The sequence below is a fragment of the Glycine max genome, chromosome 1 (assembly GCF_000004515.6).
Source record: "Glycine max cultivar Williams 82 chromosome 1, Glycine_max_v4.0, whole genome shotgun sequence".
NCBI classification, from domain to species: domain Eukaryota; kingdom Viridiplantae; phylum Streptophyta; class Magnoliopsida; order Fabales; family Fabaceae; genus Glycine; species Glycine max.
The window spans coordinates 45945454-45962410 of NC_016088.4; the positions used below are offsets into that span (position 1 = coordinate 45945454).

The 16957-nt window shown below is 35.9% G+C and overlaps 2 protein-coding genes across 2 annotated transcripts; both read left to right on the top strand.

Annotated features, from left to right (window-relative positions):
* The first annotated feature begins 358 nt into the window (after window positions 1-358).
* Window positions 359-2847, top strand: LOC100784832 (U-box domain-containing protein 16). The gene has a single exon (XM_003516380.5). The coding sequence runs from the start codon at window positions 468-470 to the stop codon at window positions 2574-2576; it is 2109 nt and encodes a 702-aa protein (XP_003516428.1). The 5' UTR covers window positions 359-467; the 3' UTR covers window positions 2577-2847.
* A 12654-nt stretch (window positions 2848-15501) lies between these two features.
* On the top strand, window positions 15502-16957 carry LOC100785362 (transcription repressor OFP3). Its single transcript, XM_003516381.5, has one exon. It carries the CDS (start codon window positions 15774-15776, stop codon window positions 16929-16931), a length of 1158 nt encoding a protein of 385 aa, XP_003516429.1. The 5' UTR covers window positions 15502-15773; the 3' UTR covers window positions 16932-16957.

Here is a 16957-nt window from a genome sequence, read left to right on the forward strand (position 1 = left end):
ATACATATAATATAAAATAAAATTATATCATATTATACCTTAAGATCTTACTAATAAGTATTCTTAAGACATTAGTTATGAAATTAAAAAATTAAAATATTTATTATGTAAATTATAATATAATTTTTTTACTTCTATTAAAAGTATTTTTTTTTTCCCAATATCTTAATACACCAATTAACATTTGCATATGTAATATTCATGGCTAGCCAGCATATCCATCCCTCATTGATTGAAAGAGTTTGGCACGTAGGAAACAAAAAACCCCAATTGTTTTATTTTATGGATAAATATGCACACATGACACATCTCATATTTTTTTAATGCCTGTATTATTTAAGTCTTTATTGTTATTTTTTTGTGCCGTCATCTACAATGAAAAGTCATCATCACCATCTTCTTAACTTCCATCGCACCTTTTAACTATCCTCAATTGGCTATTTCGTGTTGACAAATATAACAAAAACATGGCGATTTCTCCTGAAACGTTCCCAACCCGAAAACGACGACCCGAAAACATGGCGTCGTTTATGTCTCCGAAGATAAACGACCTTAACGTTTTGTGCTCCTTGCTTCAACTCACGGACCAGATATGTTCCCTAAACCTCACAACCACCCTCTTGAACCGTGTTTCCTCTTCCACCATCCGCAAAACGCAGCTCCTAGGTGTCGTTTTCGAGGAGCTCGTTCGCGTTTCAAATCTGAACTCCAATTCTTCCGTTCTATTCCTCTGCCTCGAGGAAATGTACATCGTTCTGCACAATATCAAAATCCTAATCGAAGATTTCTCCAACGGAAGCAAGTTCAATTTGCTCATGCAGATCGAAACCGTGGCTGATAATTTCCACAGGCTCACCGGAGAACTCTCCACGCTCCTCGACGTGCTCCCTCTCCAAGAGCTCGACCTAAACGACGACGTTAGGGAACTCGCTCTCCTCGTCAGAAAACAGGGCTCGGAAGCGAAGGCGTTCATCGGAGCCGAACAAATCAGCCTCCGGAACGACGTCGTTTTCGTGCTCGACCGGATCAAGAACGAGATCGTCCCCGATCAAGCGCATCTAGCTTCGATCTTCGAGAAGTTGGAGATTCGCGACGCGTCGAGCTGCAGAGCGGAGATCGAGAGCCTCGAAGAGGAGATTCACAACCGTAGCGAAGAACAACCGAAAACGGATCTCGTCGCGTTGATCGGCCTCGTCCGTTTCGCGAAGTGCGTTCTTTACGGCGCGTCAACGCCGTCGCAGAAGACCGTCACTATGCGGCGGAATCAGTCGTTGGAGCTAACAATTCCTGCGGATTACCGGTGCCCGATAAGCCTAGAGCTCATGCGCGATCCCGTCGTGGTGGCGACAGGACAGACGTACGATCGTGCATCGATCAAGCTCTGGATGGATTCAGGACACAACACGTGTCCAAAAACGGGTCAAACGCTATCACACACCGAGCTAATCCCCAATCGCGTGCTGCGGAACATGATAGCAGCGTGGTGCCGCGAGCAGAGAATCCCCTTCAAAGTAGAAACGGTTACAGGGAAACACAACAGCGGAGTTACCAACAAAGCCGCATTAGAAGCCACGCGAATGATGGTGTCATTTTTGGTCAACAAGCTCAAGGGAAATGGACATGGAAAGGAAGATAATGATAACGTTAACGTTCCTTTGAGTGTTGAAGACGCAAACGGCGTCGTTTACGAGCTTCGGGTGTTGGCGAAGACAGATTCGGGTAGCCGAGCCTGTATAGCCGAAGCGGGAGCGATTCCACTATTGGTTCGGTTCCTTAATGCGGAGGAGAATCCGAGCCTGCAGGTTAACGCCGTGACGACGATTTTGAACTTGTCTATATTGGAAGCGAACAAGACTAAGATAATGGAGACTGACGGCGCGTTAAACGGCGTCGCAGAGGTTTTGATTTCGGGTGCCACGTGGGAGGCGAAGGCGAACGCGGCGGCGACGGTGTTTAGCTTGTCGGGTGTGGCGGCGCACAGGAGGAGGCTGGGGAGGAAGACACGTGTCGTGAGCGGGTTGGTGGGGTTGGCGAAGACTGGGCCAGAGGGGGCAAGGAGGGACGCGCTGGCAGCAGTGTTGAATTTGGCGGCGGATAGGGAGACGGTGGCGAGGTTGGTGGAGGGGGGTGTGGTCGGGATGGCGGCAGAGGTGATGGCGGCGATGCCGGAGGAGGGGGTGACGATTCTGGAGGCGGTGGTGAAGAGGGGTGGGTTGGTGGCGGTGGCGGCGGCGTATGCCGGGATTAAGAGGCTAGGGGCGGTTCTGAGGGAGGGGTCAGAGAGGGCGAGGGAGAGCGCGGCGGCGACGCTGGTGACAATGTGTCGGAAGGGGGGGTCGGAGGTTGTGGCGGAGCTGGCGGCGGTGCCCGGCGTGGAGAGGGTTATTTGGGAGCTCATGGCAGTTGGGAGTGTCAGGGGGCGGCGGAAGGCGGCGACGTTGTTGAGGATTATGCGGCGGTGGGCGGCCGGGATCGATGGTGGAGAGAATGAAGGGTTCACGACAACTACTACTACCATGGTTGCTTCCTCAACTACTATGGTTGTTCCAACCACCACCTCTTCGTTAGCACAGTAACAAACAATTTGCCTGTTAAAACATTGTGAATTACAATTTGTAAATGTCTCAGAAGTGAAAAGTTGTTGTTGTACCATTTTTTTTTTTTTTTGCTTTTACCCTTTTCATTGATTTTGTCATCCCTGTAAAATGTAATTTATGGAGCAGGTTTTTTTTTTTTTTTGTATTTTAAACAGATTATTTTGGCATTCTTTCATTCTTTTGTGACCGTGTGTTTACAATATGTGAATGGTAAATTTGAGTTGCTGAAAAGTTGCTCGTTACTTAATTATATATGGTTGTTAATTTTTCATGAACTCTTCCTATTGTAATGGCAACGGAACCTTGAGTACATGAGTTACTACTTACTACTGTCCATTATATTTTGCACCTCTTTGGTATGCTACGCAAAAACGGCAAAAGGATTCTTCAAACCTTGATGCGTTCCTTTTATTTCAATCAATTTCATTCTTAGGCAGTATGCTGGAGTGTGTATAGCAGTTATTATGTGAGATATGTTTGCAAGTTGGTGAGGTTTTTTATGCCATTGCTAGTCAGAGGATTTCAAGGTCGGATTTCCATGTGGGGATGTGCTGGTATATGGCGAAAGATAGAAAATTGTGAAGAAAGTAACTGTACTACCAGTGCTGAGATTCATATTTATATTGGTTAATATATTAAAATTACACAAATGTAGGAAGGTTTGGGAGGCAATTTTATAATTCATTTTACATTGTGTTGGAACTCCTTAGGCGTGAAATTGTAATGGATTGCGAATGATACAATAAGAAACAAGTATTCTGGTTTGTGTTCTTTTAATAAAGTTCTCCTATTCCCTTTCAAAAATAAAAAAATAAAAAGGAATGAGTATGAGAAGATGGATGCAAACAACAGCATCAAGAGAGAAAAATGGACACAAACAACAGAGGAGAGGTTTTGGCATGAGGGTAAGATGAGTAGAAAGATGCTTTCGTTAATTTGTGAATGGTAAATTTGAGTTGGTGAAAAGTTGCTTGTTCTTTATAATGGTAGTTAATTTTTCGTGAGCTTTATGTAATAGCATAGCGGAAGTTTGAATACATCAGTTACTACTTATTATTATTCATTATATTTGGCAATTCTTTGGTATGGTATGTTCTACAAGAGATGGCATAGGTATTCTTCAAACCTTGATGTGTTCCTTTTACTTCGATCAATTTCATTTGGATGAGATCTTTTTCGAGGATTATGGTGTTACGAAGTGAGAACAACATTGAGAAATGTACTTAGGAATGTTAGAGAAGCAATAGGAAGGTCAGCAAGAGGAAACAAATATGGGGCAGGGTGAAAATACCAGATGTAGTATAAAAGAAAAGGAATTTGTTTGTTTGAAAAAAAAAGGATGTGCTGGTGTTATTTGGAAAAGGAATGCTGTACTATCATATATACTGAAGCATTTGAAAGGGTTGGCGGTTTGTATATTTTATTTTTGTCCTAATTTGACAGATTGCATAAAGGTAATCAAATTGTGGTGTAATGAGGGAGGTGTTGTTTGGTTTGGGAAAATAAGGTTGGAAGCATAGTATCACAGCATGCGTGAATAGTCTTCTGAAGGTGTCTAGCACTAGTAGCAACTTATGGATAAACAAGTTACTATTTGTTTTAAGGATGGGTTTTAATTTCTGGAATTCAAAGAAAGTAGAGTAAGAAGACATATATAGGCATATTTGCAAGTTACTATTTGGTGTGCTGCAGCAATTCCAAACATGCACATAGTATTAGTGTGGTTGTTCTACTGATATTTTTTTTAGCTATGTACTATGCGGGTTCAACTTGCAGCATTGGTTAGCATATGCTTTTCCGATATGTCCAATCATTTTCCAAACTACTCTGAACTGGCCCAAACTATTTTTTAGGGTGTTTTATTTTGAAAAACCAAGGTGAGAATTTGGGTGTTTCAACCTGAATTCTCACCCTTCTTTTTTTTTTTGCAACAATGTAATTTTTAATATAAATACTACTTAGAATTAATTTGTCCTTATTTATCTTCTCTAATTTTATTATTTTGAATTAATTTTATTTTTTTATATTATTGAAACACCCGAATTCTTAACTTGATTTTGCAAAAAATTTAAAAAATCACAATATAAATTTGGGTTTTTCAACTTGAATTTACATTGTAAATAGTAAAAATGTATGTTTGTATAAATTATAAAGGGATATGTTTTTGTGGATATATTAGTTTTTTTGCTGTATATTTATGTAAAAATTTCTGTTTTTGCAAGTATGTGAGACATATTCGTTCAGTAAACTTGGAATACCGTTGAAGTTGTTAAAAAACATACTTGATTTTCAACTCAAGAAAAATGCCATGTGACTGATAGAAATTTTTTAACTTATAGACAAGACAACCATGTCAAAGATCCATGATTTAGGAGAAAAGTTAACTTAATGCAACTACTTTATGAAGTTTTTATTTTTGGGTCCAAAATTACTTTATGAAGGGAAGTCAACTACATATTCTTCCTTTCCTTGTGTTTGGGCTAAGTGCACCAGTATTATTGTTGGTGCATCCAGCAATTTAAGTGAAGTGACAAAAATGTCCTTCACTTAAATTTTAAAAATCCTTCCTTTGTTGGTGTCATTGTTTCTCGTTCCGTGCTGCGTCGTCGTCTCCCTTCTGATCTCACGTTGTGTCGGTGTCTTAATTCTCATCTTCTCCTTTGTCTTCCTTTTGTTCCATCTTCGTTGGTTTCTGCCATGCCTCTGCCATTGGCTGCTTCCATTGTGGGCTTTGAGGATGTCTCCATCGCCGTCGTGCTATTTCTGCCGTCAAGGTAAGCTTTTTTCTCCTTCGTTAATGGCAACTTGGTGATGGTTGTTTTACGTAAATAACATACGGATTACATAATCCGTATGTTATTTTTTAAATTATTAAAAAATGAATTATATTTTTTTTAATGGTAAAAGTTTTTTTTATAAAAAGTATTATTTTTTTGTTTTTAAATAGGTTTTTTTATGAAATATAAATATATCATTTTTTTGTTTGTAAATAATTATTGTTTATTTTATAAAAAAAAATATTTTATTTTGAATTATGATTTTAAATAGTTAGTTTTTTGTAATTATAAATATATTAATTTTAATTTTGTTTTTAAAATAGGTATTTTTTGTTTTTTAAATAAAAATAGTTTATTTTGAATTATGTTTTGAAATAGTTATTTATTTTCATTGTAAATATATTAATTTTGTTTTTTTTTTAAATATTTTTTTGTATGAAATATAAATATATTATTTTCTAATTTGTTTGTAAATAGTTATTGTTTATTATATAAATAAAAAATTGTTTATTTTGAATTATGTTTTTAAATAGTTATTTCTTTTGATTCTAAATATATTCATTTTGTTTTTTTAAAATATTTTTTTATGAAATATAAGTATATTATTTTCTTTATTTTTTTAAATAGTTATTGCTTATTTTATAAAAAATATTTTGAATAATGCAGTTAAATAGTAATTTCTTTAATTGTAAATATATTAATTTTAATTTTTTTTAAATACGTATTGTTTGTTTTTTTAATACAGTTTTCATTTTTGTTTTGAAAAAGTTGTTTTTTATTTTTAATTATAAATATATTTATAATTTTTATATATTTGTTTTTTATGTAAGTAATTAATTATAGTGTTTTTTTAAGTTTCTTTGTAATAAAGAAGTTAATTCACTATATAAAAATAATTACAAATAAAATTTGAATATATATATATATATATATATATATATATATATAAAATAATTTTTTTATTTATGAATGATTGTATCATAATTGATTTAAGTATTGTTTGAATTTTGACAGAAATTTGTATGTATGTGAAAATTTGCAAATTATGATTAGAACTAGAGGTTTTGGTCATGCTTTAGGCAAAACTATAGGAAAAGCCTTGGGAGAGAGAAGATAATTGTGATTCAGATGATGCTCCACAGGGCGAAGGCCCATAGCATCCGCACGTAGGCAACGGGAAGTTGCCGCTGTTGCTGAGGATGCTCCTCACGTGGATGATGCAGCTGAAGAGGTCTTCCAACATCCTGAAGAAGCTGGTGTTGATGCCCAGGGTTTTCCAAACAGGCCGCATGAAACATCAGTTCTGACTGCCTATGTTGATCATGCTGCAATCATTGTTTGGAATTGAGAGGTATTATAGTTTTTAACAAATCATATTTCAATGAGTATTTTTTATTATTGCTAAAATTATTTAATTTTTTTTAGGAACGTCCTGAATTGAAACTATCCTCCGATGGAAGGAAGGTTCAGAAATTCGGGAGGCCTGCTGCTGAGATTGAAGGGTTAGTCGCTGCCGCATGATTAAGTTATTTGATTGCATGTTCATTGGACATTGGCGATCGGGGACTTATATCGGCTTTTGTGGAGAGGTGGAATAAGGAAACGAGCAGTTTCCATCTTCTAGTAGGAGAGGTCACCATCACCCTCGATGATGTGGCCTATTTGCTTCATTTGCCCATCATAGGTGTATTCCACAGCTTTGACACTCTTCATGTCGAGGAAGCGGTGTTGATGTTAGTTGAGTTACTTGAAGTCAGTGGAGATGAAGCTTAGAGCTGGGACAATACAGTGTCATGGGGCATACGTACGCCTATCATGGCTACAAGAGATTTATCATAGTAAATGTGAGGCCGGACACTGGACTGTAGTAGCTCAAGTTTATTTGCTGCATTTGTTAGGTTGCATTCTTTTTGCTAACAAAAGTACAACACACGTGCATGTGGTGTTCTTGGATGCCTTCCGAGACCTCAGTCAGAGTGGAAGCTACGCATGGGGAGCTGCCGCCCAACTGCATATGTACGATAATTTGAATGATGCTTGTAAGAGCTACAACAGACAACTTGCTGGATATATCACACTATTGAAGGTAATTGTCATTGATTGTTATTTAATTATTTTTAATATTTTTCTAATATGTTCATTTGAAATTTTTTTTGTTTTGATCAAATTTTTGTAGTGTTGGATTTATGAGCATTTTTCGTCTATTGTTGAGGCTTTTACGGACTCAGATTATGATGAAAGGTCACCATGTGCCTACTGCTGGACATCTAAGAAGGCATTACCAACATCGACATATTGGAAGCATCTAGATCGACTGACGACTGCTGATGTTTGTTGGATGTCTTATGGTGACCATCGTGTAGTTCGAAAGTTTGACCTCATATCATGTTTTTTTGGACATATCTGATGGGGTCCCATTGTCATCATACACCGACCAGATACGGTGGTGCAAAAATTTAGGTATGTTCAGACAATTCCTCCACACTGTCCGGGTTCAAGATTATGCTTCGAAGATATTGATGACAAATGGATGCATTTCTCTAACTACCTTGCACTGGTGGGCCAGATTTGTGTTGTGCCTGAACAATGTGCACTGTACTACATGGACTGGTTCTACATGGTTTTGCATCCATTCATGAGGCCGACACAGCCCAGTGATCCACCTAGACATCCACCTGTTATGCAAGATGAGACATATGTGGAACCAGATATTCTTGAGTACCTAGTGACAGCAACAACTATGGAAGAAGCACCTGCACAAGCACTTTCTGATGTGGAGCAGCCTAGACATGCAGTGGTAACATATATATTCATGTTATTCTTAATTTCATTTAATTTAATTATGCAATATGGCTATACCTTATTCGTTGTTGTCAATGTCATAGGTGGCTTGCCAAGCAATTGCACAAAGGTTGGAGCGATTACTCAACCTAAGGATAGTGACTAAAGGCACATAAACATACGATGTCATGCAAGATTGCCTAAGGATCGCTAAGGGTGTCACTATGGATCGCAATGTATATGTGTGGTCACAATGAAAGCGGCACACTGATCACGCATGAAGACATTTACAATTTTTTAGGAAAATTTGTAGACTATGTTTATCATTTTATTTTATTTGACAACATTTTTGTTTTAGCAATTTTATTTGAATTGTTTTTTATATTACTATTGACAAACATAAATTATTTAACCCTAAAGCATAATACTAAACCCTGATTTTCACATCACAGTTAACTCTAACAACTCACGTAAGACTAAACCCTAAGTATTATAGTAACCCTAAACAATGAACTTTAACCTAAGGTATAACACATAATTACGTGAATTTCTAGTGAAACAATTATATATTAATGTAGTACATTACAATGGCATCAGTACCTAAATGTTCACTCTTCACTTAAATCAACAATCTATTTTCAACATCATCAAATTTCTGTACTGATGCATTATACTAATATATGGAGTTGACCACTGCTTTGCCTGAGAATGACAATTCCTAGACCATAACAAAGCTAGAGGCGGTAAGGGACAATGATCTCTTAAATAAACCTGTTACACATGCACAAACAATTTCAAGTTATGATAACATAATTAATTTCATTAATTTAAAAATACCATTACAATGAATCTACTTGAACAAAATGATTGTCAAAGACGTGACCAATACATATTACACGATGCACAGAAGAATCTATTGGTGGTTGACTTCTAAGAGGAAAAAACGTCACGCTTTGTTGTAGAGACAACAATACAAGGATAACACTATACCTTGAAGCAATGACATATCCCATGTCAGTTATATCCATCCACTTATCTATAGTAACTTACATGAACCAGCTATACGAATTACATTTATTTAAACTAAATTTTAAATAAAAAAACAAAACATAAATTACATACCATGGATAATCCATCAACAAGTATGGATCTCTTTAATTCCTCAAATTTGTCTATGCCACCAAAGAGGTTGATATACTGATCAAACCATTTGGCAAGTTCTTTAAGCAAATGGTTGCGCACCAACGACCATGAATCTTCACTCATACCTAATAACACATCAATTGCACAATATCCACATTTACCGTCAGTTTTTGCATCCACATTGTTTTCAATGGAATCGTGAATGAACGGATGGAATTGATCCAACATCAACATAGCCCTTCTTGGAATGGCCTGGTCATAAGATGATGCACTACATTTGACTGAAGAATTACTATTTTTCACAGAATGTAAAGCATCAACATACTCCAGTAAGACGGATCTCGCTTTGTTGATCTTTGGTTTTTGGTCATCGGTTTCTTCTGTTCACCTTTGGTGTTAACCTTGTCTCGAGGAAGACACATAGAGTTTAGATCAGGGTAGGTAGTTTTCCGAAGTTTACTCTTTAGAGTAACTTTGCCACAAACATCAAGCTCTTCAAATCGCTTGGATATGGTTTTCATCTCTTCGGTTATGGTCACTTGGGGCTCAGATAACCCTTGGTTTGAAAAACTTAATCTCCACCAAAACATATGGATTGTCTCAAGTGGTATGGTACCAAGAACATGTTTGGATAGCTCACATGCACATGGAAGACCGTGAGTAGTTCTCATGACATATCCACAACGAGAAGTGTTTTTGTCAACATAATATACACGCTCATACCCAGCAGCAATCTGATTTAAAGCATACCTTGATACCATGCCAAGTAGCCTCTTGTATAAGGTAACTTTAAAAACATGTCCAACCACATGTGTACTTGTCTCAAAGGATGCCTTAATTTCAGTGTGTTGCAGCGTGATCATGTTGTTCATGACATCCCAAACACTATATTGGTCTCCAAGGCTATTCTGTAATAGTCTTTTTCCCAATGAGCATATTCAACCCTACATTTCAAATACACAAAAAATGATAAACAAATACAATAATTAAAATCCATGAATTCTTCAACCCTAATAAAAAAATATGAACATTTTCATACCTTTTTGTTGTTGTGTTTCCTAAGTATATCACCTTATTCGTCCAAACTTTAACAAATTTTTCCTTGTAGGGAATTATCCATGTTTTGTTGACATAGTCAACAAACATTGACCATGGTAAACAAGCAATTTCAAACTTCTTAAGACAATCATCGAACTGATGCTCAGAACGATAATCAATCAAACTCCACCAGGCATCCATGACATACTCCCATGCATTTTTTTTTACCAATTAGGGATTTACATTTTTCCTTGGCATTCTTGTCGATGTGAAACCTACACAACAAGTTGGTACACAGGGAATATAGTTTTCACTGCATTCATCAATGCTAGGTTTTTGTCAGTGACAATAACACCAAGGAGGGCATCACGTCTCAGAAAAAGACCTCGAAACCGTTTTAGAGCCCAGACCACATTATTTAGACGTTCTCCCTCCAAATATGCAAAATCAGCAGAGAATGTCGTCTCTGTTGGTGTCACACCAACAAAGTCAAATAACAGGAGCCTAAACCTGTTTGTTTTGTAGGTACTATCTATCAAAAATACCAAATTACATGCATTGCATAACTTCACTGCATCAGGATGACACTAGAAGATATCACGTACAACATCTTCATCCTTTAATCTATGCCAATGAATATATTGATCCCGTTCAAAAATTTTTATTAAATGTTGCATTTCAATATCACTGCCTCTTATGGAAGAACGGTATGCACTTCTTGCTTTGTATACTTGTTTGATTGTTGTACAACTATTGGCATTATACTTCTTCAGCGTTAGCAAAATATTTTTTGGTTTCACCATTGACTTTGTCATATCAACAATCATTATTTTTTCATCCTTGGTCAATCGACCAGCGTATGGATATCCAACTAATGACTTGACCAATTCATGATTGTAACTCCCACACATTAACTTCACCATCCATCCTTGGCCTCCAACTACTATTTTCCCACGAAGCTTAAAGGGACACTCATATTTTCTATTGCCAGTATCTCTTTTGACAAAATCTTTCTTCCTAGACCTATACTGACCACTCATGTCACAACCAATTAACACAAATAAAGTTCTTCCTCTCATACCAATGTTTGTGTATGACCTCATAATTACTGCGACAAATCCAATTTCATAAGCAATTGATCGAGCCCATTGCAAAACATCATCTCGGATAGCAAACACTTACAATGAAAACCACACAAGTTTAGTCTTCAAAGGGACATTCATTTTATCAATTTAATAACAATAAATCACATTATTACATGAGAAATATTAAACGCATCAGAACAATCAACGTGCTCTTCATTCACACCAACTTTGTCTTCATTTTCTTCATTTATATCAACTTCTTCAGACATTATATTGTCATACATCCATTGATCTTCGTCCATCTTAAGAAGACATTCAAAAGTTTCAACATCACAAAGAAACAACCCTTATTGCACCATACATATGCTATCACACAAAATTCTACGTAATTTTTTATTGCATATAATTTTATAAACATTAAAATTGATAACCCTAGTTATTAAAAACCAATAACATCAACTTTTTATAATTACAATTCATAACCATATAATACATAAAAAATTATAACCATATGTAGTAAAATAAATTATTTTAATGAACTTAATTCTAATTCATGAAATTATTACCACACAAAACAATCAATTTTAGACCACAAAAACTCAAATAAATTATCCATAAATTACATCTATAAATTATCTTACAAATCATACCATTTTCAAAATATAAAAATAAGTAATTACAAATTAATTATCAATCTACACTTCTTTAAAAATATTTAAAACAATAATACCAATTACATTTCAAATAAACATATAAACAAATAATTTTTCTTTACACATTAAATTAATATTTTTAACAATCATACTAACATATTTATAATTTAAAAAAATAAAAAATTTAATAATTCTTTTAATTTAAAAAAAATTAAAAATTTAATATCTTTTTTAATTTAAAAAAAAATAAAAATTCATATAAATCATATGGATTAACTAATATGTAAGTTTTAATAAAACTTACGAATTATGTAATTCGTATAAATCATATGAATTAGTTAATCCAAAAGTTATATTAAAACTTACAGATTACTTAATCTATATGTTACGCAAACAAACAAAAATTAACGGTGTATCTTCGACGTATCTCCGTTAACAATCGAACCAACCACCGCAATCACCATCGACGTACCTCTGTAGGTCTTTCACCTCGATCGAAATGGCAACGCACACCTCTCACAACAATGAAAAATCAAGAGGAAATGAAGAAGGAATGAATGCGTAACTCAAACTGAAAAAAAAAACAACTTAAAAAGGAAGAAGAAAGCAAAAGGGTATTTTTGGAATTACATAAAATTGCTGGGTGCACAAGCAATAAGCTGGTGCACCTAGTAGCACCCTTTCCTAGGTCATGGTGAAGCCCAATCTTTAATGACGAAAATCTCATAACCACAGAACTTCATGAGCCTCAAGTTGCAATTATTGGGGTTATTTTTCCTATCTTCACCCTTTCCTTCAAGCCCAAGAGCAACGCCTTGAGAGAACCAACCACACATTCGTTTTGAAGATCAACCATAACCCCCCCCACCCCCCCTCAAAAAAAAAAAAATTCATTAATATCAATCAGATACAATATATTAGAACCCATGAACCTAACCTAACTCAATTGATTGCCACAATTGTTTGCTAGTATCCCGTAAGAGGTTTCATCACTCCTTAATGAAACATTCATTTCTCATCTTCCTAGCACCACTCTAATGGTAGGAACTTGTTTTAGGCTCTGACAAGGTCTAACACCCAAATGAAAAGAGAAATATCAATAAACTAACATGACATTACAAGCAATCCTCGCCCTATAATAATAATAATACAAAGTAACAAACAAGGGGGTATAACGCTGGCAGCCTGGCACGAGGTACATTCTTTGTCCTTCCTAAAAATACAAATTTACTTATATATATATATATATATATATATATATATATATATATATATATATATTATTTATTTCAGCCATGACACTTACACTCTTTGGTCCCCTCTTTAATCAAAATCCATTTCATTCTTGATTATGTATAGATTCCAGTTTGGACACGCACACACCACCTAGACCGTTAATTAACATGGCCATTGGTCTTGTACCTTTCCATGCAATATGGAGGGGGACCAGTATTGAGAGTATTGACCAAATTTAACAGTTATATCCCACCAAAATACTCTCATCAAATACAAAGTAGCAAACCCAATCTTCTTCTATACAAGCTTCTGGGAGGGACATATATAATGCATACACATCATAACATATTCATTTCTTACTAGTTTAGTAATTTCTAACCGAGAGTATTTATTTCTCCAGTACCATTATTCACGTTCAATATCGTATCAATATTATTGAAAATTCTAGGGATATGATGAGTTGACATCAATGTCAATTTTAGATCTGGGGTATCCAGGTCAGCATACACCATCATCATGCATGCACTTGAACTTTCTTTAATTTCCCTTTGCAACATGGCAATCCTTAACATTTTGTACTACTTATTTTTCCCCTTTGCAATGTGGGAATTCATGACATTTTTTTGCTTTGGTTGAAAAATGATTCGTTTTCTTTACCTAACCAAGAGACATGGTACGTCAAGGGCTTCTTGCCTAGAAAACGATGGATACACATGGGGCCAAACTAAGGCTCTAGACTATATAGCAAACCCATGTTCTAGTTTCCATAAGCATGAAATAAAAACAATAATAAGATACAAAACATAACAAAATCGTAGAGTAATCCAATGTTACACAACCTCTTTATTAGATGGGCCACTTAGATTTTCTACATTTGGGTGCACGTAATAATCCTGACCCACAACAACAAGCTTCCACTCCCGAAAGCCTCTTCCTTTCCCATGCCTTTCAAATTCCTTTCAAGGTCTCTCCCTTTCTTGGCAGAACAAAATTATAACCAAAATTGAAGTCCTTGCAGATTGCACTAAATCAATGAGCCAATGAGCATCACACATGATACTATAGCATCAATTCCACTTTTTAAACTAAATAGTTCCATTTTACAGCTTCGTTTTGTTTTTCCTTTTAGTTACAACCTACTTTTACTTTACACTCATCAATAAAAACACCTCACTTGGTCTTGGTTAGTTTTTATTGTTAGTGTTTGTGTGAGTGTCTGCCCTCATGCATGTCTGTTGTTGCATTTCTTTTTTCTTGATGGGCCACGTTTATTGTGGGCTCATTGTAGTTTTGCAATGAGAAACGTGGAGAAGGATGCTGCCTAAAGACCAGAAAGCACAAAATTTCTGCAAGCAAGTTGTCTACGTGGAAGGGTGCTTGCTAAAAGACCAAAACAAAAAAGAAAAACAATACATATTATCCTAATGAGTCATGAGCAACTAGTGAAGTTAATAAGGTTTTAAGATTGTGAGTCTTCTTTTAGTTTATATGATACTTAATTTTTTTTATTTTTGTCAGATGTGAGACTCATTGATCATCTCAGACTTGTACTCCACCAATCTTTCGTTCAAGCATGAGTCTTTTACACGTGATAATCTCACCCTTGAGAATATGAGTCACGCACATTAGTCGGGTATAAATGAGTCAAGCTAAACTCTTGAAGCTTGGACTTAGTTTGTGAAAAAAAATTGATAGCTCAATTTTGACTCATTTATTTAATCAAGTCTAATAGAAAATTTAGATTTAACTTATTAAGAAATATTAGGCTTTAGTTTAGCTTGTTTAACTTATTTATAATTTAATTATTTTTCTTTTATGATATTTTTATTAAATAAATTTTTAAATTTATCTATATAATATTTGATAATTATTTTAATATTAGATAATTATCTACTGATAGTAAACTGATCTTAATATGTGATAAGTGAAATTAAAAAAAATGACTAAATAATTAATTTTAACGTTTTTTAATTAAGAGATAAAATTATTTTCATAAACAAATCATATATATATATATATATATATATATATATATATATAAATGATATTCACAATCCTTAATTTCAAAATCAGATCTATTTATTTAATTAAACAAACCAGTAATTAATAAATAGAGCTCGAATAGTTAATGAATATTTGGGCCGCTATTATTTTATAAGAGAACACCACATTGTGTTTGGTTTAGGCCTTAATTAGTGTCACAATCCCACAATGACATTCAGCGTATCTACCCCACTCTATTTGCCTTTATGCCAACTTTTTCTTCTCCTGTGGCCCCAACCCCCTCTCCACCAATTCCAAATACCCCTCTCTATTTATTATCCTACAAACAAAGAGTGCCAAAACAGTCACCGGTAGAGTTATCTAATGTCTCATCCCCACACTAGAGAGAACTAGAAACCATAAACCATTCAATACCTTCACAAACACAAAGAAACACACACACATAGTGAGAGAGAGAGGATGGGGAATCACAGGTTTAAGTTATCAGATATGATTCCAAATGCTTGGTTTTACAAGCTGAGGGACATGAGGGACATGGGTAGAGGAAGAGATTCAAGAAAGCATAGCACCACGCCCTCTAGGAAAAAGAAGCAAACTTCACCCCCTTCAACCACACATTCATCAAAACCAAACCAACCCCACCAACAATACAACAACAATATCTCTAGAAAGTCCTATTACTTCACAAGAGACCTCAAAACCTCACCCTCAAACACCCCAAAAATCATTTCTTCTCCTAGAAAATCAACCAAACTAAGAACCAAAAGAAGAACACCGAGAACCCCAAAACTTGTCTCCTCAGGTTGTAGCTGCCGCACCACCCTTGAATCAGTGTGGACCAAATCAGATTCACATTCACCACAAGAACACTCTTCCTCATCCCCATTTGACACCTCTCCCGAGTCACAATCCCCAGAAATCAGAACAGACCGTATTCTTCTTCCATGTTCTTCATCATTCGATGAAATGGTGTCCTTGTCCACCACCTCTTGTGCCTCTTGCAGGCTTAACACAAACATAAACACCACCACCAACAACGACACCATCATAGACGTGGACAAAAACTTCATAGCAAGAAAAGATAACAAGCTTGATGGCTACTACAATTACAACACCAACAACAATGGCTATGATGACACCTTCTCAGAACTTGAGCTTCCTCCAATCATAACCAAGCCATCCAAGTTGCTAAAGAAGAGAGAACTCAAACAAGGGTCCTTGAAGGTGAGAATTGTGAAGGAACAAGACTCTGAAATGAAGGAACAGAGGAATAGTGGTTCTTTGAAGAGGCTATCTCTGAGTTCTCCCGGGGGGAGGTTGAGGATCCACTCGCCGAGAATTGCTGGCCGGAGGGGCCGGAAAAGCGTGTCGTCGACAGCGAGTTCTGGCTCCCGGAGAAGCCTCTCCGATAGCTTTGCGGTTGTGAAGTCATCCTTTAACCCACAGAAGGATTTCATGGAGTCCATGATGGAGATGATTGTGGAGAACAACATAAGGGCATCCAAGGACTTGGAAGATCTACTTGCTTGCTACCTTTCTCTTAATTCAGATGAGTATCATGACCTCATCATCAAGGTGTTCAAGCAAATTTGGTTTGATTTGACTCAACCAAGGTAGTAATAAATTCTAAAGATTTTAAGTTA